Consider the following 23,773-nt stretch of genomic DNA (forward strand, 5'->3'; position numbering starts at 1 on the left):
CCCTCACCACCACCCTCACCACCACCCTCACTGACCACCACCATCACCCTCACTCACCACCACCCTCACCACCACCCTCACTCACCACCACCACCCTCACCCTCACTCACCACCACCCTCACCACCACTCTCACCACCACCCACTCTCACCACCACCCTCACTCACCACCACCCTCACCACCACCACCCTCACCACCACCACCCTCACCCTCACTCACCACCACCCTCACCACCACTCTCACCACCACCCTCACTCACCACCACTCTCACCACCACCACCACCCTCACTCACCACCACCACCCTCACTCACCACCCTCACCCTCACCACCCTCACCACCCTCACCACCCTCACCCTCACCACCACTCACATCTGGTTCATGATCTGCTTCACTTCGTCTGTCACGTTGCTGGCAATGAAAGCGGCCGCTGCCGCTTCATCTTCCTCACCGTCCTCACCGTCCTCACCGTCCTCACCGTCCTCACCACCCTCACCACCCTCACCACCCTCACCACCCTCACCACCCTCACCACCCTCACCACCACCCTCAGCGCCGCCACGGCCCGTCACGTCCTCCCGCCGTGCCGCCCTTCTCCCAGAATGCTCAGCGGCGGCCCCAGAATGCTCTGGGGCGCGGGCACCGATGCCCGGAGGAGTTGGAGTCGGAGGAGCGGAGCCGCCGCCGCCGCCGCTACGGAGCTCGAGGCCACGGCTTGCCGGGAACTACGGAGGGGGAAACGGTGAGCGGTGGTGGTGAGTGGGAGTGGTGAGTGGGAGTGGTAGTGGTAGTGGTGAGCGGTGGTGGTGAGTGGGAGTGGTGAGTGGGAGTGGTAGTGGTAGTGGTGAGCGGTGGTGGTGAGTGGGAGTGGTGAGTGGTAGTGGTGAGCGGTAGTGGTGAGCGGTAGTGGTGAGTGGTAGTGGTGAGCGGTAGTGGTGAGTGGTAGTGGTGAGCGGTAGTGGTGAGCGGTAGTGGTGAGCGGTAGTGGTGAGTGGGAGTGGTAGTGGTGAGTGGGAGTGGTGAGTGGGAGTGGTGAGTGGGAGTGGTGAGTGGGAGTGGTGAGCGGTAGTGGTGAGCGGTAGTGGTGAGTGGGAGTGGTGAGCGGTGGTGGTGAGTGGGAGTGGTGAGTGGGAGTGGTGAGTGGTAGTGGTGAGTGGTAGTGGTGAGCGGGAGTGGTGAGCGGTAGTGGTGAGTGGTAGTGGTGAGTGGTAGTGGTGAGTGGGAGTGGTGAGTGGTAGTGGTGAGTGGGAGTGGTGAGTGGTAGTGGTGAGCGGTGGTGGTGAGTGGGAGTGGTGAGCGGGAGTGGTGAGTAGGAGTGGTGAGTGGGAGTGGTAGTGGTGAGTGGTGAGTGGTAGTGGTGAGTGGTAGTGGTGAGTGGGAGTGGTGAGTGGGAGTGGTGAGCGGTAGTGGTGAGTGGTAGTGGTGAGTGGTAGTGGTGAGTGGTAGTGGTGAGCGGTAGTGGTGAGTGGTAGTGGTGAGTGGTAGTGGTGAGCGGTAGTGGTGAGTGGTAGTGGTGAGTGGGAGTGGTGAGCGGTGGTGGTGAGCGGTAGTGGTGAGTGGTAGTGGTGAGTGGGAGTGGTAGTGGTGAGCGGTGGTGGTGAGTGGGAGTGGTGAGTGGTAGTGGTGAGTGGTAGTGGTGAGCGGTAGTGGTGAGCGGTAGTGGTGAGCGGTAGTGGTGAGTGGGAGTGGTGAGTGGTAGTGGTGAGCGGTGGTGGTGAGTGGGAGTGGTGAGCGGTAGTGGTGAGTGGGAGTGGTGAGTGGGAGTGGTGAGCGGTAGTGGTGAGTGGGAGTGGTGAGTGGTAGTGGTGAGCGGTAGTGGTGAGCGGTAGTGGTGAGCGGTAGTGGTGAGCGGTGGTGGTGAGTGGTAGTGGTGAGTGGTAGTGGTGAGCGGTAGTGGTGAGTGGGAGTGGTGAGTGGTAGTGGTGAGTGGTAGTGGTGAGTGGTAGTGGTGAGTGGTAGTGGTGAGTGGTAGTGGTGAGTGGTAGTGGTGAGCGGTAGTGGTGAGCGGTAGTGGTGAGTGGGAGTGGTGAGCGGTAGTGGTGAGTGGGAGTGGTGAGTGGTAGTGGTGAGCGGTAGTGGTGAGTGGGAGTGGTGAGTGGTAGTGGTGAGCGGTAGTGGTGAGTGGGAGTGGTGAGTGGGAGTGGTGAGCGGTAGTGGTGAGTGGTAGTGGTGAGTGGTAGTGGTGAGTGGGAGTGGTGAGTGGGAGTGGTGAGTGGTAGTGGTGAGTGGTAGTGGTGAGTGGGAGTGGTGAGCGGTAGTGGTGAGTGGGAATGGTGAGTGGTAGTGGTGAGCGGTAGTGGTGAGCGGTAGTGGTGAGTGGTAGTGGTGAGTGGTAGTGGTGAGTGGGAGTGGTGAGCGGTAGTGGTGAGTGGGAGTGGTGAGCGGTAGTGGTGAGTGGGAGTGGTGAGTGGGAGTGGTGAGCGGTAGTGGTGAGCGGTAGTGGTGAGTGGTAGTGGTGAGTGGTAGTGGTGAGCGGTAGTGGTGAGCGGTAGTGGTGAGCGGTAGTGGTGAGTGGTAGTGGTGAGTGGGAGTGGTGAGCGGTAGTGGTGAGTGGGAGTGGTGAGTGGTAGTGGTGAGTGGTAGTGGTGAGTGGTAGTGGTGAGCGGTAGTGGTGAGCGGTAGTGGTGAGTGGGAGTGGTGAGTGGTAGTGGTGAGTGGGAGTGGTGAGCGGTAGTGGTGAGCGGTAGTGGTGAGCGGTAGTGGTGAGTGGTAGTGGTGAGTGGTAGTGGTGAGTGGGAGTGGTGAGCGGTAGTGGTGAGTGGGAGTGGTGAGTGGTAGTGGTGAGTGGTAGTGGTGAGCGGTAGTGGTGAGTGGGAGTGGTGAGTGGTAGTGGTGAGCGGTAGTGGTGAGTGGTAGTGGTGAGTGGTAGTGGTGAGTGGGAGTGGTGAGTGGGAGTGGTGAGTGGTAGTGGTGAGTGGTAGTGGTGAGTGGTAGTGGTGAGCGGTAGTGGTGAGTGGGAGTGGTGAGTGGGAGTGGTGAGCGGTAGTGGTGAGTGGGAGTGGTGAGCGGTAGTGGTGAGTGGGAGTGGTGAGTGGGAGTGGTGAGTGGTAGTGGTGAGCGGTAGTGGTGAGTGGTAGTGGTGAGTGGTAGTGGTGAGTGGTAGTGGTGAGCGGTAGTGGTGAGTGGTAGTGGTGAGTGGTAGTGGTGAGTGGGAGTGGTGAGCGGTAGTGGTGAGTGGGAGTGGTGAGTGGTAGTGGTGAGTGGTAGTGGTGAGTGGTAGTGGTGAGCGGTAGTGGTGAGCGGTAGTGGTGAGTGGGAGTGGTGAGTGGTAGTGGTGAGTGGGAGTGGTGAGCGGTAGTGGTGAGCGGTAGTGGTGAGCGGTAGTGGTGAGTGGTAGTGGTGAGTGGTAGTGGTGAGTGGTAGTGGTGAGTGGGAGTGGTGAGCGGTAGTGGTGAGTGGGAGTGGTGAGTGGTAGTGGTGAGTGGGAGTGGTGAGTGGGAGTGGTGAGCGGTAGTGGTGAGCGGTAGTGGTGAGTGGTAGTGGTGAGTGGTAGTGGTGAGCGGTAGTGGTGAGTGGTAGTGGTGAGCGGTAGTGGTGAGCGGTAGTGGTGAGTGGTAGTGGTGAGTGGTAGTGGTGAGTGGGAGTGGTGAGTGGGAGTGGTGAGCGGTAGTGGTGAGTGGGAGTGGTGAGCGCCATGGTTGTGTGAGTGAGTCGGGTGGTGGGTGGTAATGTTGAGGTTGGACGGTGGTGATGGTGAGTGAGTGGGTGAGTGTGTGATTGATTGGGTGGGTGGGTGTGTACGTGGGTGAGTGAGCGGGTTGGTGAGCGGGTGAGTGAGTGAGTGGGTGATGAGCGAGTGAGTGGGTGAGTGAGCGAGTGAGTGAGTGGGTGAGTGTGTGATTGATTGGGTGGGTGGGTGGGTGGATGTGTGCGTGGGTGAGCGAGTTGGTGAGCGGGTGAGTGAGCGGGTGAGTGTTGAGTGGGTCAGTGGGTGAGTGAGTGAGTCATCGGGTGAGTGAGTAAGTGAGCGGGTGAGCGGGTGAGTGGTTGAGTGGGGAAGTGAGTGAGTGGGTGATGAGCGAGTGAGTGGGTGAGTGAGTGATGAGTGAGTGAGTGGGTGAGTGAGTGATGAGCGAGTGAGTGGGTGAGTCAGTGGGTGAGTGAGTGAGTGGGTGATGAGCGAGTGAGTGGATGAGTCAGTGGGTGAGTGAGTGAGTGGGTGAGTGAGTGAGTGAGTGGGTGAGTCAGTGGGTGAGTGAGTGAGTGGGTGATGAGCGAGGGAGTGGGTGAGTGAGTGAGCGGGTGAGTGAGTGAGTGGGTGAGTGAGTGAGCGGGTGAGTAAGTGAATGAGCGGGTGGATGAGTGAGTGGGTGAGCGGGTGAGTGAGTGGGTGATTCAGTGGGTGGGTGAGTGGGTGGGTGAGCGGGTGAGTGAGCGAGTGAGTGGGTGAGTGAGTGAGTGAGTGGGTGAGTGAGCGAGTGAGGGAGCGGGTGAGTGAGCGAGTGAGTGGGTGAGTGAGTGAGCGGGTGAGTGAGCGAGTGAGTGAGTGAGTGAGCGGGTGAGCGAGTGAGGGAGTGGGTGAGTGAGCGAGTGAGGGAGCGGGTGAGTGAGTGAGCGGGTGGGTGAGCGGGTGGGTGAGTGAGTGGGTGAGTGAGTGAGTGAGTGGGTGAGTGAGTGAGGGAGCGGGTGAGTGAGTGAGCGGGTGGGTGAGCGGGTGGGTGAGTGGGTGAGTGAGTGTGTGAGTGAGTGAGTGGGTGTGTGAGTGAGTGAGTGGGTGAGTGAGCGAGTGAGTGGGTGAGTGAGTGAGCGGGTGAGTGAGCGGGTGAGCGAGTGAGCGGCTGAGTGAGCGAGTGAGCGGGTGAGTGAGCGGGTGAGCGACTCACCGTGTAAGTGACTCACCGTGTAAGTGACTCACCGTGTGAGTGACTCACCGTGTAAGTGACTCACCGTGTAAGTGACTCACCGTGTAAGTGACTCACCATGTAAGTGACTCACCGTGTGAGTGACTCACCGTGTAAGTGACTCACCGTGTAAGTGACTCACCGTGTGAGTGACTCACCGTGTGAGTGACTCACCGTGTAAGTGACTCACCGTGTAAGTGACTCACCGTGTGAGTGACTCACCGTGTGAGTGACTCACCGTGTAAGTGACTCACCGTGTGAGTGACTCACCGTGTAAGTGACTCACCGTGTAAGTGACTCACCGTGTGAGTGACTCACCGTGTAAGTGACTCACTGTGTAAGTGACTCACCGTGTGAGTGACTCACCGTGTAAGTGACTCACCGTGTGAGTGACTCACCGTGTAAGTGACTCACCGTGTGAGTGACTCACCGTGTAAGTGACTCACCGTGTAAGTGACTCACCGTGTAAGTGACTCACCGTGTAAGTGACTCACCGTGTAAGTGACTCACCGTGTAAGTGACTCACCATGTAAGTGACTCACCGTGTGAGTGACTCACCGTGTAAGTGACTCACCATGTAAGTGACTCACCGTGTAAGTGACTCACCGTGTGAGTGACTCACCGTGTAAGTGACTCACCGTGTAAGTGACTCACCGTGTAAGTGACTCACCGTGTAAGTGACTCACCCTGTGAGTGACTCACCGTGTGAGTGACTCACCGTGTAAGTGACTCACCCTGTGAGTGACTCACCGTGTGAGTGACTCACCGTGTAAGTGACTCACCGTGTAAGTGACTCACCGTGTAAGTGACTCACCGTGTAAGTGACTCACCGTGTGAGTGACTCACCGTGTAAGTGACTCACCGTGTAAGTGACTCACCGTGTAAGTGACTCACCGTGTAAGTGACTCACCGTGTAAGTGACTCACCGTGTAAGTGACTCACCGTGTGAGTGACTCACCGTGTAAGTGACTCACCCTGTGAGTGACTCACCGTGTAAGTGACTCACCGTGTAAGTGACTCACCGTGTAAGCGACTCACCGTGTAAGTGACTCACCGTGTAAGTGACTCACCGTGTGAGTGACTCACCGTGTAAGTGACTCACCGTGTAAGTGACTCACCGTGTAAGTGACTCACCGTGTAAGTGACTCACCGTGTGAGTGACTCACCGTGTAAGTGACTCAACGTGTAAGTGACTCACCGTGTAAGTGACTCACCCTGTGAGTGACTCACCGTGTAAGTGACTCACCGTGTAAGTGACTCACCGTGTAAGTGACTCACCGTGTAAGCGACTCACCGTGTAAGCGACTCACCGTGTGAGTGACTCACCGTGTAAGTGACTCACCGTGTGAGTGACTCACCGTGTAAGTGACTCACCGTGTAAGTGACTCACCGTGTGAGTGACTCACCGTGTGAGTGACTCACCGTGTAAGTGACTCACCGTGTGAGTGACTCACCGTGTAAGTGACTCACCGTGTAAGTGACTCACCGTGTGAGTGACTCACCGTGTGAGTGACTCACCGTGTGAGTGACTCACCGTGTAAGTGACTCACCGTGTAAGCGACTCACCGTGTAAGTGACTCACCGTGTAAGTGACTCATCGTGTAAGTGACTCACCGTGTAAGTGACTCACCGTGTAAGTGACTCACCGTGTAAGTGACTCACCGTGTAAGTGACTCACCGTGTAAGTGACTCACCGTGTGAGTGACTCACCGTGTAAGTGACTCACCGTGTAAGTGACTCACCGTGTAAGTGACTCACCGTGTAAGTGACTCACCGTGTAAGTGACTCACCGTGTGAATGACTCACCGTGTAAGTGACTCACCGTGTAAGTGACTCACCGTGTAAGTGACTCACCGTGTAAGTGACTCACCGTGTGAGTGACTCACCGTGTGAGTGACTCACCGTGTAAGTGACTCACCGTGTAAGTGACTCACCGTGTGAGTGACTCACCGTGTAAGTGACTCACCGTGTAAGTGACTCACCGTGTAAGTGACTCACCGTGTAAGCGACTCACCGTGTAAGTGACTCACCGTGAAAGCGACTCACCGTGTGAGTGACTCACCGTGTAAGTGACTCACCGTGTGAGTGACTCACCGTGTAAGTGACTCACCGTGTAAGTGACTCACCGTGTAAGTGACTCACCGTGTGAGTGACTCACCGTGTAAGTGACTCACCGTGTAAGTGACTCACCGTGTAAGTGACTCACCGTGTGAGTGACTCACCGTGTAAGTGACTCACCGTGTAAGTGACTCACCGTGTAAGTGACTCACCGTGTAAGTGACTCACCCTGTGAGTGACTCACCGTGTAAGTGACTCACCGTGTAAGTGACTCACCGTGTGAGTGACTCACCGTGTGAGTGACTCACCGTGTGAGTGACTCACCGTGTAAGTGACTCACCGTGTGAATGACTCACCGTGTAAGTGACTCACCGTGTAAGTGACTCACCGTGTAAGTGACTCACCGTGTAAGTGACTCACCGTGTGAGTGCCTCACCGTGTAAGTGACTCACCGTGTGAATGACTCACCGTGTAAGTGACTCACCGTGTAAGTGACTCACCGTGTAAGTGACTCACCGTGTAAGTGACTCACCGTGTGAGTGACTCACCGTGTGAGTGACTCACCGTGTAAGTGACTCACCGTGTGAGTGACTCACCGTGTAAGTGACTCACCGTGTGAGTGACTCACCGTGTGAGTGACTCACCGTGTGAGTGACTCACCGTGTAAGTGACTCACCGTGTAAGTGACTCACCGTGTAAGTGACTCACCGTGTAAGTGACTCACCGTGTGAGTGACTCACCGTGTAAGTGACTCACCGTGTAAGTGACTCACCGTGTAAGTGACTCACCGTGAAAGCGACTCACCGTGTAAGTGACTCACCGTGTGAGTGACTCACCGTGTAAGTGACTCACCGTGTGAGTGACTCACCGTGTGAGTGACTCACCGTGTAAGTGACTCACCGTGTAAGTGACTCACCGTGTAAGTGACTCACCGTGTAAGTGACTCACCGTGTAAGTGACTCACCGTGTGAGTGCCTCACCGTGTGAGTGACTCACCGTGTGAGTGACTCAACGTGTAAGTGACTCACCGTGTAAGTGACTCACCGTGTAAGTGACTCACCGTGTAAGTGACTCACCGTGTGAGTGACTCACCGTGTGAGTGACTCACCGTGTAAGTGACTCACCGTGTAAGTGACTCACCGTGTAAGTGACTCACCGTGTAAGTGACTCACCGTGTAAGTGACTCACCGTGTGAGTGACTCACTGTGTAAGTGACTCACCGTGTGAGTGACTCACCGTGTAAGTGACTCACCGTGTAAGTGACTCACCGTGTAAGTGACTCACCGTGTAAGTGACTCACCGTGTAAGTGACTCACTGTGTAAGTGACTCACCCTGTGAGTGACTCACCGTGTAAGTGACTCACCGTGTAAGTGACTCACCGTGTAAGTGACTCACCGTGTGAGTGACTCACCGTGTAAGTGACTCACCGTGTGAGTGACTCACCGTGTAAGTGACTCACCGTGTGAGTGACTCACCGTGTAAGTGACTCACCGTGTAAGTGACTCACCGTGTAAGTGACTCACCGTGTGAGTGACTCACCGTGTAAGTGACTCACCGTGTGAGTGACTCACCGTGTAAGTGACTCACCGTGTAAGTGACTCACCGTGTGAGTGACTCACCGTGTAAGTGACTCACCGTGTAAGTGACTCACCGTGTGAGTGACTCACCGTGTAAGTGACTCACCGTGTAAGTGACTCACCGTGTAAGTGACTCACCGTGTAAGTGACTCACCGTGTAAGTGACTCACCGTGTGAGTGACTCACCGTGTAAGTGACTCACCGTGTAAGTGACTCACCGTGTAAGTGACTCACCGTGTAAGTGACTCACCGTGTAAGTGACTCACCGTGTAAGTGACTCACCGTGTAAGTGACTCACCGTGTAAGTGACTCACCGTGTAAGTGACTCACCGTGTAAGTGACTCACCGTGTAAGTGACTCACCGTGTGACTCACCGTGTGAGCGACTCACCGTGTAAGTGACTCACCGTGTAAGTGACTCACCGTGTAAGTGACTCACCGTGTGAGTGACTCACCGTGTGAGTGACTCACCGTGTGAGTGACTCACCGTGTAAGTGACTCACCGTGTAAGTGACTCACCGTGTAAGCGACTCACCGTGTAAGTGACTCACCGTGTAAGTGACTCACCATGTAAGTGACTCACCATGTAAGTGACTCACCGTGTGAGTGACTCACCATGTAAGTGACTCACCGTGTAAGTGACTCACCGTGTGAGTGACTCACCGTGTGAGTGACTCACCGTGTAAGTGACTCACCGTGTAAGTGACTCACCGTGTGAGTGACTCACCGTGTAAGTGACTCACCGTGTAAGTGACTCACCGTGTAAGTGACTCACCATGTAAGTGACTCACCGTGTGAGTGACTCACCGTGTAAGTGACTCACCATGTAAGTGACTCACCGTGTAAGTGACTCACCGTGTGAGTGACTCACCGTGTAAGTGACTCACCGTGTGAGTGACTCACCGTGTAAGTGACTCACCGTGTAAGTGACTCACCGTGTGAGTGACTCACCGTGTAAGTGACTCACCGTGTAAGTGACTCACCGTGTAAGTGACTCACCGTGTGAGTGACTCACCGTGTAAGTGACTCACCGTGTAAGTGACTCACCGTGTGAGTGACTCACCGTGTAAGTGACTCACCGTGTAAGCGACTCACCGTGTAAGTGACTCACCGTGTAAGTGACTCACCGTGTAAGTGACTCACCGTGTAAGTGACTCACCGTGTAAGTGACTCACCGTGTAAGTGACTCACCGTGTAAGTGACTCACCGTGTAAGTGACTCACCGTGTAAGTGACTCACCGTGTAAGTGACTCACCGTGTAAGTGACTCACCGTGTAAGTGACTCACCGTGTAAGTGACTCACCGTGTAAGTGACTCACCGTGTAAGTGACTCACCGTGTAAGTGACTCACCGTGTGAGTGACTCACCGTGTGAGTGACTCACCGTGTAAGCGACTCACCGTGTGAGTGACTCACCGTGTGAGTGACTCACCGTGTGAGTGACTCAACGTGTAAGTGACTCACCGTGTAAGTGACTCACCGTGTAAGTGACTCACCGTGTGAGTGACTCACCGTGTGAGTGACTCACCGTGTGAGTGACTCACCGTGTAAGTGACTCACCGTATGAGTGACTCACCGTGTAAGTGACTCACCGTGTGAGTGACTCACCGTGTGAGTGACTCACCGTGTAAGTGACTCACCGTGTAAGTGACTCACCGTGTAAGTGACTCACCGTGTAAGTGACTCACCGTGTAAGTGACTCACCGTGTAAGTGACTCACCGTGTAAGTGACTCACCGTGTAAGTGACTCACGGTGTAAGTGACTCACCGTGTAAGTGACTCACCGTGTAAGTGACTCACCGTGTAAGTGACTCGCCGTGTAAGTGACTCACCGTGTAAGTGACTCACCGTGTAAGTGACTCACGGTGTAAGTGACTCACCGTGTAAGTGACTCACCGTGTAAGTGACTCACGGTGTAAGTGACTCACCGTGTAAGTGACTCGCCGTGTAAGTGACTCACCGTGTAAGTGACTCACCGTGTAAGTGACTCACCGTGTAAGTGACTCACCGTGTAAGTGACTCACCGTGTAAGTGACTCACCCTGTGAGTGACTCACCGTGTAAGTGACTCACCGTGTAAGTGACTCACCGTGTAAGTGACTCACCGTGTGAGTGACTCACCGTGTAAGTGACTCACCGTGTGAGTGACTCACCGTGTAAGTGACTCACCGTGTAAGTGACTCACCGTGTAAGTGACTCACCGTGTGAGTGACTCACCGTGTAAGTGACTCACCGTGTAAGTGACTCACCGTGTGAGTGACTCACCGTGTAAGTGACTCACCGTGTAAGTGACTCACCGTGTAAGTGACTCACCGGGTAAGTGACTCACCGTGTAAGTGACTCACCGTGTAAGTGACTCACCGTGTGAGTGACTCACCGTGTAAGTGACTCACCGTGTGAGTGACTCACCGTGTAAGTGACTCACCGTGTAAGTGACTCACCCTGTGAGTGACTCACCGTGTAAGTGACTCACCGTGTAAGTGACTCACCGTGTAAGTGACTCACCGTGTGAGTGACTCACCGTGTAAGTGACTCACCGTGTAAGTGACTCACCGTGTAAGTGACTCACCGTGTAAGTGACTCACCGTGTGAGTGACTCACCGTGTGAGTGACTCACCGTGTGAGTGACTCACCGTGTAAGTGACTCACCGTGTAAGTGACTCACCCTGTGAGTGACTCACCGTGTAAGTGACTCACCGTGTAAGTGACTCACCGTGTGAGTGACTCACCGTGTAAGTGACTCACCGTGTAAGTGACTCACCGTGTAAGTGACTCACCGTGTAAGTGACTCACCGTGTAAGTGACTCACCGTGTAAGTGACTCACCGTGTAAGTGACTCACCGTGTGAGTGACTCACCGTGTGAGTGACTCACCGTGTGAGTGACTCACCGTGTAAGTGACTCACCGTGTAAGTGACTCACCGTGTAAGTGACTCACCGTGTAAGTGACTCACCGTGTAAGTGACTCACCGTGTAAGTGACTCACCGTGTAAGTGACTCACCGTGTAAGTGACTCACCGTGTAAGTGACTCACCCTGTGAGTGACTCACCGTGTAAGTGACTCACCGTGTAAGTGACTCACCGTGTGAGTGACTCACCGTGTAAGTGACTCACCGTGTGAGTGACTCACCGTGTAAGTGACTCACTGTGTAAGTGACTCACCGTGTAAGTGACTCACCGTGTGAGTGACTCACCGTGTAAGTGACTCACCGTGTAAGTGACTCACCGTGTGAGTGACTCACCGTGTAAGTGACTCACCGTGTAAGTGACTCACCGTGTAAGTGACTCACCGGGTAAGTGACTCACCGTGTAAGTGACTCACCGTGTAAGTGACTCACCGTGTGAGTGACTCACCGTGTAAGTGACTCACCGTGTGAGTGACTCACCGTGTAAGTGACTCACCGTGTAAGTGACTCACCCTGTGAGTGACTCACCGTGTAAGTGACTCACCGTGTAAGTGACTCACCGTGTAAGCTCTGTCGCTGTTGCACTGTTGGGCGATGTCACACAATTTGGCTGTGATCTCGATCCTCCGACAGATGTCCATGTCCACCTTGCGGGCCTTCTCATGGATCTTCGAGTCCATCTCGGACCATTGCTGAGTCAACCACGGAGTGTCAGACACACACACACACAGATACACACACACAGTCACTAACACAGCCACTAACACAGTCACACAGTCACACAGATACACACACACACACAGATACACACACACACACAGACACACACACACAGATACACACACACAGTCACTAACACAGCCACTAACACAGTCACACAGTCACACAGATACACACACACACACACACAGATACACACACAGATACACACACACAGATACACACACACAGATACACACACAGATACACACACACAGATACACACACAGATACACACACACAGATACACACACACACAGTCACTAACACAGTCACACAGATACACACACACAGATACACACACACATACACACAGATACACACACACACAAATACACACACACAGATACACACACAGATACACACCCACAGACACACACACAGATACACACACAGATACACACACACAGATACACACACACAGATACACACACACAGATACACACACACAGATGCACACACACAGACACACACACACAGACACACACACAGACACACACAGATACACACACACAGATACACACACACAGACACACACAGATACACACACACAGTCACTAACACAGCCACACAGATACACACACACAGATACACACACAGATACACACACAGATACATACACACACAGACACACACAGATACACACACACAGATACACACACACAGACACACACAGATACACACACACAGTCACTAACACAGCCACACAGATACACACACAGATACACACACAGATACACACACAGATACACACACAGATACATACACACACACAGACACACACAGATACACACACACACAGATACACACACACACAGATACACACACACAGTCACTAACACAGCCACACAGATACACACACACAGATACACACACAGATACACACACACAGACACACACACACAGATACACACACACACAGATACACACACACAGATACACACACACACACAGTCACTAACACAGTCACACAGATACACACACACAGATACACACACACAGATACACACAGATACACACACACACAAATACACACACACAGATACACACACACAGATACACACCCACAGACACACACACAGATACACACACAGATACACACACAGATACACACACACAGATGCACACACACAGACACACACACACAGATACACACACACACACAGACACACACACACACAGATACACACAAACAGATACACACACACAGATACACAGACACACACACAGATACACAGACACACACACAGATACACACACACACACAGATACACAGACACACACACAGATACACACACAGATACACACACACAGTCACTAACACAGATACACACACACAGATACACACACACAGTCACTAACACAGATACACACACACAGACACGCAGACATACACACACAGATACACACACACAGATACACACACACAGATACACACACACACAGATACACACACAGATACACACACACAGATACACACAGATACACAGTCACACAGATACACACACACAAATACACACACACAGTCATACACATACACACAGATATACACACACACACAGATACACACACAAAGATACACACACAGATACACACACACAGTTACACACACACAGATACACACACAGATACACACACACAGATACACACACAGACACACACACAGACACACACACACAGACACACACACACAGATACACACACACAGACACACACACAGACACACACACAGATACACACACACAGATACACACACACACAGATACACACACAGATACACAGACACAGATACACACACACACAGATACACACACACACACACAGATACACACACACAGTGATACACACACACAGATACACACGCACAGACACACACAAACACACAGATACCACACAAACACACAGATAAACACACACAGATACACACACACAGACACACACACACAGACACACACACAGTCACTAACACAATCACACAGACACACACACACAGACACACACACACAGACACAGATACACACACACACAGATACACACACACACAGAGATACACACACAGAGATACACATACAGTCACTAACACAGATACACACACACAGATAAACACACACAGATACGCACACACAGATACACACAGACACACACACACAGACACACACACACAGATACACACACACAGATACACACACAGATACACACTCACAGACACACACATACACAGATACACACATACAGATATACACACACACACATACACACACACAGTCACTAACACAGCCACTAACACAGTCACACAGATACACACACACAGACACACACAGATACACCCACACAGACACACACAGTCACTAACACAGATAAACACACAGAGTCACTAACACAGTCACTAACACAGATACACACACAGACACACAGTCACTAACACACACACACAGATACACACACAGACACACACACACAGATACACACACAGATACACACACAGACACACAGTCACACGAAGAGACATACACACGTACACACACACGTACACACACACGTACACACGCACACACGTACACACACACACGTACACACACACCAACAACAACCGCCATTCGCCACTAAGTGACGGTGACGTCACCACGACGTTTGTGCCAGGCCATGTGCACCTTGAGGCCACGTGAAGTGTCGAACTCCCGCTGGCAGGAGGTCACACAGACACACAGACACAGACACACAGTCACACACACAGACACACAGTCACACACACACACAGTCACACACACACACAGACACACAGTCACACAGACACATATACACAGTCACACACACACAGTCACACACACACACACAGTCACACACAGTCACACACACACACAGTCACACAGACACACACACACAGTCACTAACACAGTCACACAGGCACACAGTCACACAGGCACACACACACAGACACACACACAGACACACACAGACACACACACACAGACACACACACAAACAGACACACACACAGTCACACAGACACACACACACAGACACACACACACAGACACACAGGTATACACACACAGTCACACAGATACACACACACACACACAGACACACAGATACACACACACACAGACACACACACAGACACACACACAGACACACACACAGACACACACAGACACACACACACATACACACACACAGACACACACACAGACACACACAGTCACACACACAGACACACACACAGACACACACAGACACACTCACACAGTCACACACAGACACACACACACACTCACACAGACACACACACACACAGACACACACACACAGACACACACAGACACACACAGTCACACACACACACAGACACACTCACAGTCAGACACACACACAGTCACTGCTGTACAGTATAAAGACTGCAATGCCCTTAATGGCCAACAGAGGGAGGAACGTCACACAACCCAGCTACAACTGGATCACTCATCAGGGTCACTCACCAGGGTCACTCACCAGGGTCACTCACCAGGGTCACTCACCACGAGTCACTCACCAGGGTCACTCACCAGGGTCACTCACCAGGGTCACTCACCAGAGTCACTCACCACGAGTCACTCACCAGGGTCACTCACCAGGGTCACTCACCAGAGTCACTCACCAGGGTCACTCACCACGAGTCACTCACCAGGGTCACTCACCAGGGTCACTCACCAGAGTCACTCACCAGGGTCACTCACCACGAGTCACTCACCAGGGTCACTCACCACGAGTCACTCACCAGGGTCACTCACCACGAGTCACTCACCAGGGTCACTCACCAGAGTCACTCACCAGGGTCACTCACCACGAGTCACTCACCACGAGTCACTCACCAGGGTCACTCACCAGGGTCACTCACCAGGGTCACTCACCACGAGTCACTCACCACGGTCACTCACCAGGGTCACTCACCACGAGTCACTCACCAGGGTCACTCACCACGATCACTCACCACGAGTCACTCACCAGGGTCACTCACCACGATCACTCACCACGAGTCACTCACCAGGGTCACTCACCACGAGTCACTCACCAGGGTCACTCACCAGGGTCACTCACCAGGGTCACTCACCACGAGTCACTCACCACGAGTCACTCACCAGGGTCACTCACCAGGGTCACTCACCAGGGTCACTCACCACGAGTCACTCACCAGAGTCACTCACCACGAGTCACTCTCCAGGGTCACTCACCAGGGTCACTCACCACGAGTCACTCACCAGGGTCACTCACCAGGGTCACTCACCAGGGTCACTCACCAGAGTCACTCACCAGGGTCACTCACCACGAGTCACTCACCAGGGTCACTCACCACGGTCACTCACCACAAATTCAGCATGACAGTCCCATTCAAAAAAGTGCATGGGTGGGTGAGTGGGTGAGTGAGTGGGTGAGTGAGTGGGTGAGTGAGTCATTGAGTGAGTTGGTGAGTGGGTGAGTGAGTCAGTGAGTGACTTGGTGAGTGGGTGGGTGTGTGAGTGAGTCATTGAGTGAGTGGGTGAGTGGGTGGGTGGGTGAGTGAGTGAGTCATTGAGTGAGTTGTTGAGTGTGTGAATGAGTCAGTGAGTGACTTGGTGAGTGGGTGAGTGAGTCAGTGAGTGACTTGGTGAGTGGGTAATTAGGTGAGTGAGTCAGTGGGTGAGTGGGTGAGCGAGTCGGTGAATGAGTTGGTGAGTGGGTGAGTGAGTCGGTGAGTGAGTGGGTGAGTGGGTGGGTGAGTGAGTTGGTGAGTGGGTGGGTGAGTGAGTTGGTGAGTGAGTTGGTAAGTGGGTGAGTCAGTGAGTGACTTGGTGAGTGGGTAAGTAGGTGAGTGAGTCAGTGGGTGAGTTGGTGAGCGAGTCGGTGAGTGAGTTGGTGAGTTGGTGAGTGGGTGAGTGGGGGGTGGGGGTGGGTGAGTGTGTGGGTGAGTGAATGGGTGAGTAATCATATGATTGGATGGGTGAGTGGATGGGTGAGTGTGTGAGTGAGTGAGTAATCAGGTGATTGTGTGGGTGAGTGAGTGGGTGAGTGAATGGGTGAGTGATTGGGTGAGTGGGTGAGTGAGTGGGTGAGTGAGTGGGTGAGTGAGTGAGTGGGTCGGTGAGTGAGTGAGTTAGTGGGTGAGTGAGTGAGTGGGTGAGTGAGTGAGTGAGTGGGTCGGTGAATGAGTGGGTGGGTGGGTGAGCGAGTCGGTGAGGGAGTGGGTGAGTGAGTGAGTGAGTGGGTGAGTGAGTAAGCATGTGAGTGTGTGGGTGAGTTAGTGGGTGAGTGGGTGAGTGAGTGGGTGAGTGAGTGAGTGAGTAGGTGAGTGAGTGAGTGAGTGGGTCGGTGAGTGAGTGAGTGAGTGGGTCGGTCAGTGAGTGAGTGAGTGTGTGGGTGAGCGAGTGCGTGGGTGGGTGGGTGAGCGAGTGGGTGAGTGGGTGAGCGAGTGGGTGAGTGAGTGAGTGAGTGGGTCGGTGAGTGAGTGAGTGGGTGAGTGAGTGGGTGGGTGGGTGAGCGAGTGGGTGAGTGGGTGAGTGAGTGGGTGAGTAATCAGGTGAGCGAGTGGGTGAGTGAGTGTGTGAGCGAGTGGGTGAGTAATCAGGTGAGTGGATGGGTGAGTGTGAGTGTGTGGGTGAGTGAATGGGTGAGTGGGTGAGTGAGTGGGTGAGCGGGTGAGTAATCAGGTGAGTGGATGGGTGAGTGAGTGGGTGAGTGTGTGGGTGAGTAATCAGGTGAGTGGATGGGTGAGTGAGTGGGTGAGTGAGTGGGTGAGTGAGTGGGTGAGTGAGTGGGTGAGTGAGTGGGTGAGTAATCAGGCGAGTGGATGGGTGAGTGAGTGGGTGTGTGGGTGAGTAATCAGGTGAGTGTGTGGGTGAGTGAGTGGGTGAGCGAGTGGGTGAGTGAGTGGGTGAGCGAGTGGGTGAGTGGGTGAGTGTGTGAGTGAGTAATCAGGTGAGTGTGTGGGTGAGTGAGTGGGTGAGTGAGTGAGCGAGTGGGTGAGTAATCAGGTGAGTGGATGGGTGAGTGAGTGGGTGAGTAATCAGGTGAGTGGATGGGTGAGTAATCAGGTGAGTAATCAGGCGAGTGGATGGGTGAGTGGGTGAGCGAGTGGGTGAGTAATCAGGCGAGTGGATGGGTGCGTCTCCGACACGGCCGCTGTGGACCATCTTCACCTCTTTCATCCTCATCACCATGCTTTGGAGGTCTTTGGCTTTGGCCTCCTCCTCCTCGAACCTGAACGTCAAGAGGTCAAAACACCATCAGCATTGGGTCATAACTCGAGACATCCTCTGTCCACTGCTGGATGGAGATCAATGTGGTTGGTGGTGGTGGTGGTGACGTCTCTACCCACACACCACCACCACCACCGTTCATTCATTCACTCATCAGCCACCCGTACACTCGGCCAGACAAAGACACAAATCCCACGTGCTGTTAGCAACCAGCACCAATGCAGGTTGGGACCGTGGCACACGAGGGGGTGGGTGGCCAGCACCACGCACGGCCGCCTTTGTCTCCCCAGTGCAAGCAATGTTCACTGCGCTACACCGCTACACCGCTAGGCTGAGACGACCTAGGGGAGGCCCAGGACCGGTCCAGATAATCGTCACTGGTGGTGTTGGCCGTGAGCGGGAATCGAACCCGGGTCGCCGGGTTCATAGCGCAGCGTAGCGCTAACCACAGCACCACCGCTACCCACACACAGACACATACAGCCACACACACAGACACACACACAGACAGACACACACAGACAGACACACACACATACATACAGACACACACACACAGACACACACACACACAGACACACACACACATACACACACACAGACACACACACAGACACACACAGACACATACAACCACACACACACAGACACACACACACAGACAGACACACAGACAGACACACACACACACATACAGACACACACACACAGACACACACACACATACACACAGACACATACCCACACACAGACACATACAGACACACACACATACACACATACATACATACAGGCAGACACACAACAACAACCGCCATTCGCCACTAAGTGGTGGTGATGTCACCACGACGCTTGTGCCAGGCCATGTGCACCTTGAGGCCACGTGAAGTGTCGAACGCCCGCTGGCAGGAGGTCACGGGGCAGACCCAGGTGCCACGGGTCGACTGACTGAGATGACTGGCTGATGCACCACCTGTGCCCCCTACTGCGCCAACCCGCTGTGCTTTAGCCACCCAGCGCTCTGCTCGTTGTTGTGAGCGTCGCTCCTCCGCCCTCCGTTTTTATTGGAGGGCGACTGCCTCCAACTGCCCAGTAGCCTCAAGGTGCACCTAGCCTGGCACTGCCCAGTAGCAGCAGCGTCCTTCACGAGCCTCCTCCACAGAGGCCGATCTTGACACCCCTGGTACCAGTCATCGGCAAGTCTACTCAGCTCTTCGTCCTCCTGTACCACATCACTCCATCTCTTCTCTAGCCCGTGCCACGCCCGTTTAGCCCCCTCGATCCGGCCGAACAAAAGCTGTTTCGGCATGCGGTGGCTGGGCATGCGGGCTACATGACCCAGCCAACGCAGCCTTGCCTGCCGGAGGAGCTCACCGATGGGACCTTGCCCAGATCTTTCAAGGATTTGTGAGCTCCTCATACAATCCAGCCTGCAGGTTAAACCCAGGATGGATCGTAGGCAGGCCAGCCTAAATGTTTCCAACCCGCGAAGATGTTCCATTAGGGGGGTCCACGTTTCACAGGCGTAGAGGAGGGAGGGAATGACCGTGGCCGAGAAGACCTGAAGCTTAGTGCAGAGCGACAAACCAGGCAGCTTCCACACAGCGTTACGCAACCGATGAAAAGATATTGCCGCTCGACTGATTCGGAGTGAGAACTCTGCTGTTAAACTGGAGCCGGTCATAAGCACACTGCCCAGGTATGGGAAACTCTCCACTCTCTCCACAACTGCCCCATCACCGATTGGGAGTTGTGGGGGTGGAGTGTCCGATGGTACAAAATACCCAGGCAGGTGCTTAGTTTTGGTGGGGCTGATGGTAAGGCCCCACCTCTTAGTGGCACGCTCCAGTCTCAGCAGCAGTGTCTCCAACTCCTCCTCTGAATTAGCAGATATTACCAAATCATCGGCATACATAACGTGGTTGAGCAATAGGGAGCCATCCCTTGACCGCACCCAGGCATCGATCAGCCTCCCATTCTATCTGTACCAAATGGAGATTCCCCCGGTACAGTTATTGAAGGCTTCACGAACTACGCGGTCGAAATATATGATAAATAATGTGGGAGCTAGAGGACATCCCTGTCGCATCCCAAGGTGTACAGGGAATGGCTCTGACTCCCGGCCACGTAATTTTACCCGGGGCTGCTCACCATCATGAAGGTCCTTAATGATCGTGAGCAGAGGGTCAGGGACTCCAAAAGCACGAAGAACAACCCAGAGCCCAGGCCTACTGATGGTATCATAGGCCTTGACCAGGTCAATAAAGCAGAGATGTAGGTCTTATTGGAATTCCCTACACCTCTGCTGTAGCAGACGGACAGAAAATATGGCATCTGTGCAGGACTGCCCTTTCCTGAAACCGCATTGGAGCTCCGCAAGCCTCTCCTCAGCGTGCCTGGCAAGGCGATGTTGAATAATCCTTGCCAGGACCTTTCCTGGCACATTGGGGAGTGATATGCCCCAGTAGTTACAGTCTGTGCGGTCCCCCTTCTTAAAGAGGGGGACCACCAGGGCATCCTTCCAATCCTGCGGAACCCGTCCAGTGGTCCAGACTGTTGTTATGATGTCATATAGGGCAGTCTGTGCACAAACGCCACCCTCCCTCAGCATTTCCCTTGGGAGGTCATCTCTGCCCGCTGCCTTTCCTGGTCTCAGACTCTGGATCGCCTTCAGTACTTCCTCAACAGATGGCACCTCAGCCAGCCACTCACAGGGGGCGACTTCTTCCAATATTTGAGGCACAGCAGCCTCAGGGTCATCCCCACTTTGTGCCACGATATTTTCCTGGCTAAGGGATTTCCCCTCCCCCAGGACCTTGCAGAAATGCTCAGCAAATCTGCAAACCTGTTCCTGGGGGTCGGAGATTGGATCACCGTTTTTTCCCCTAATGGTAATAGCTGTCGCGCTGCAGGTTACTTTTTTGATGGAGTTAAATAGAGATTTGTGATCGCGGGCCACTGAGGCAGACTCCATCTCCTCAGCAACCCGCGACCACCACCCATCCTTGCAGCGCCGCACGGCTCTCCAAACCTCCGAGCGAAGGCTGCGGTAAGCCTCCTCATTCTCTGACGTGGGATTCTGTAGCCGATGACAGTGGGCCTGTCGCTTTTTCTAAACCATCCTGAACAACTCCTCTGTCAGCCAGTGTGTCTGGGGAGGTCTGGACCGCGTACCCAAAGCAGCCATTGCAGCTGCATGAGTCACAGTCCTAAACCTCGCCCATTTACCCTCGACATCAGGAGGAGTGGGGGACGATGCGAACCCAAGCCGCAAGCGATGATGAAATTCTCACTTGCAACTTTCATCAGATAACTGAGACCAGGCCACTTTAGGTTGGAATGGGGTCCTGGGTGTACACCCACCACCGTAGTGGAAGAATGGCAGGCGCATCTTACAGATGACTAGTCGATGGTCAGAGGGCAGATCAGCTCCACGGTAGGTCCTGGTGTCATGGACATGGGCTCGCATCCGCTGGTCCGTGACTATGTAGTCCAGCAGATGTTCTTGCTTGGACCCGGCATGCATCCATGATGTTGTGTGAATGCACCGATGCCGGAACAGCGTGTTGGTAATTACAAGCCCATGGGCTGCACAAAATCTAGCAACCTCCTGCCGTTGTTATTGAGCTAATCTGGCCCATGCCCTCCAATCACTCCAGACCAGGTGCCAGCATCATGACCAACTCAGGCATTGAAGTCACCCAACAAGATGACTCTATCCCGAGAGGTCACGTTAGCCAGCACCTGTGACAGGAGGTCATAGAAGGCATCTGACTCATCGGCCTTGCCTGCATCCCTCCACGGATGTTCGTCTTCGGTGGGGGCATAAATAACCACGGCCACCACTCCTCGCCTCCGGTTGATGGGAAGGCGAGCCCAAAGTAGCCTGGGGCTTACAGCTTCCCACACCTCACCGCCACGCTCACACGCCCCCTTCATTCTTTTGTTCAAAAGAAGAGCCACACCCTGTTGTTTGGCAGTCAGCTGCCCCGAGTAGAGGACTGTCCACCCGTCATGGTGGCAGGAGCCAGAACCGGTCCACCGGACCTCCTGAATGCCACAAAGATCCAGGCGGTACCGGTCCAGCTCCAGACAGAGGAGTGGCAGCCTCTCCTCCGCAGTGAGCGTTCGAACATTCCACGTGGCCACCCATAGTGGCTTTTCGTTGTTTCTGGAGTAGCCCCGAGGGTAGGTATTCAATCTCCTGGCTCCGTCAATTGGGGTTGGCCAGGAGACGTCATAGACGCCTGGCCCCCCGGGGCCTCCGGCACAAGCTTATTAGTTACATATTTCAGTTTAACTCGTGGTTTCGTGGTAATTATTTGAAGGTGGAGGGGTTACCAGCCCCTTGCATCCATCCAGAGCCCCCGTTTAGCCCCTGTGGTGGTCACAGACGCCATGAGGGGAGAGGCCAATCGGAATTGGCCCTCCCCCCACAGCATTGTCCACGACAGAGTTGCCCGTCCACACACACACCGACACACACACACACACACAGGCCACACACACACACAGACACACACACAGACACACACACAGGCCACACACACACACAGACACACACACAGACACAGACACACACACACAGACACACACACAGACACACACACACACCGACAGACACACACACAGACACACACACAGACACACACACAGACACACACACACAGATACACACACACACAGACACACACACACACACAGACACACACACACACAGACACACACACAGACACACACAGGCCACACACACACCGACACACACAGGCCACACACCGACAGACACACACACAGACACACACACAGACACACACACACAGACACACACACACACAGACACACACACACACAGACACACACACAGACACACACACACACAGACACACACACAGACACACACACACAGGCCACACACCGACAGACACACACACAGACACACACACAGACACACACACAGACACAGACACACACACAGACACACACAGACACACACACAGACACACACACAGACACACACACAGATACACACACACACAGACACACACACACACAGACACACACACAGATACACACACACACAGATACACACACACACAGACACACACACAGACACACACACAGACACACAAAGGCCACACACACACCGACACACACACACACAGACACACACACACAGACACACACACAGACACACACACCGACACACACACAGACACACACACAGACACACACACAGACACACAAAGGCCACACACACACCGACACACACACACACAGACACACACACACACAGACACACACACAGACACACACACAGACAGACACACACAGACACACACACCGACACACACACAGACACACACACACACACCGACACACACACCGACACACACACACACACAGACACACACACGGACACACACAGA

General features: G+C 53.8%; 1 protein-coding gene across 1 annotated transcript in view; it reads right to left on the reverse strand.

Annotated features, from left to right (window-relative positions):
- LOC116938260 (uncharacterized) overlaps window positions 1–23,773 on the reverse strand; it is a 102,144-nt gene that overhangs the window by 11,447 nt on the left and 66,924 nt on the right. Inside the window, exons 5-8 of the mRNA XM_076064451.1 lie at window positions 18,288–18,348; window positions 14,787–14,816; window positions 11,937–12,068; window positions 370–722 (exon numbers count right to left, since the gene is read on the reverse strand). Of these exons, the coding sequence (XP_075920566.1) occupies window positions 370–722; window positions 11,937–12,068; window positions 14,787–14,816; window positions 18,288–18,348 (576 nt within the window). The remainder of the gene's footprint in view (window positions 1–369; window positions 723–11,936; window positions 12,069–14,786; window positions 14,817–18,287; window positions 18,349–23,773) is intronic.

Source organism: Petromyzon marinus, unplaced genomic scaffold, assembly GCF_048934315.1.
Source record: "Petromyzon marinus isolate PM22_M1 ecotype Great Lakes invasive population unplaced genomic scaffold, UKy_Petmar_22M1.pri1.0 PM_Scaffold_45, whole genome shotgun sequence".
NCBI lineage: Eukaryota > Metazoa > Chordata > Hyperoartia > Petromyzontiformes > Petromyzontidae > Petromyzon > Petromyzon marinus.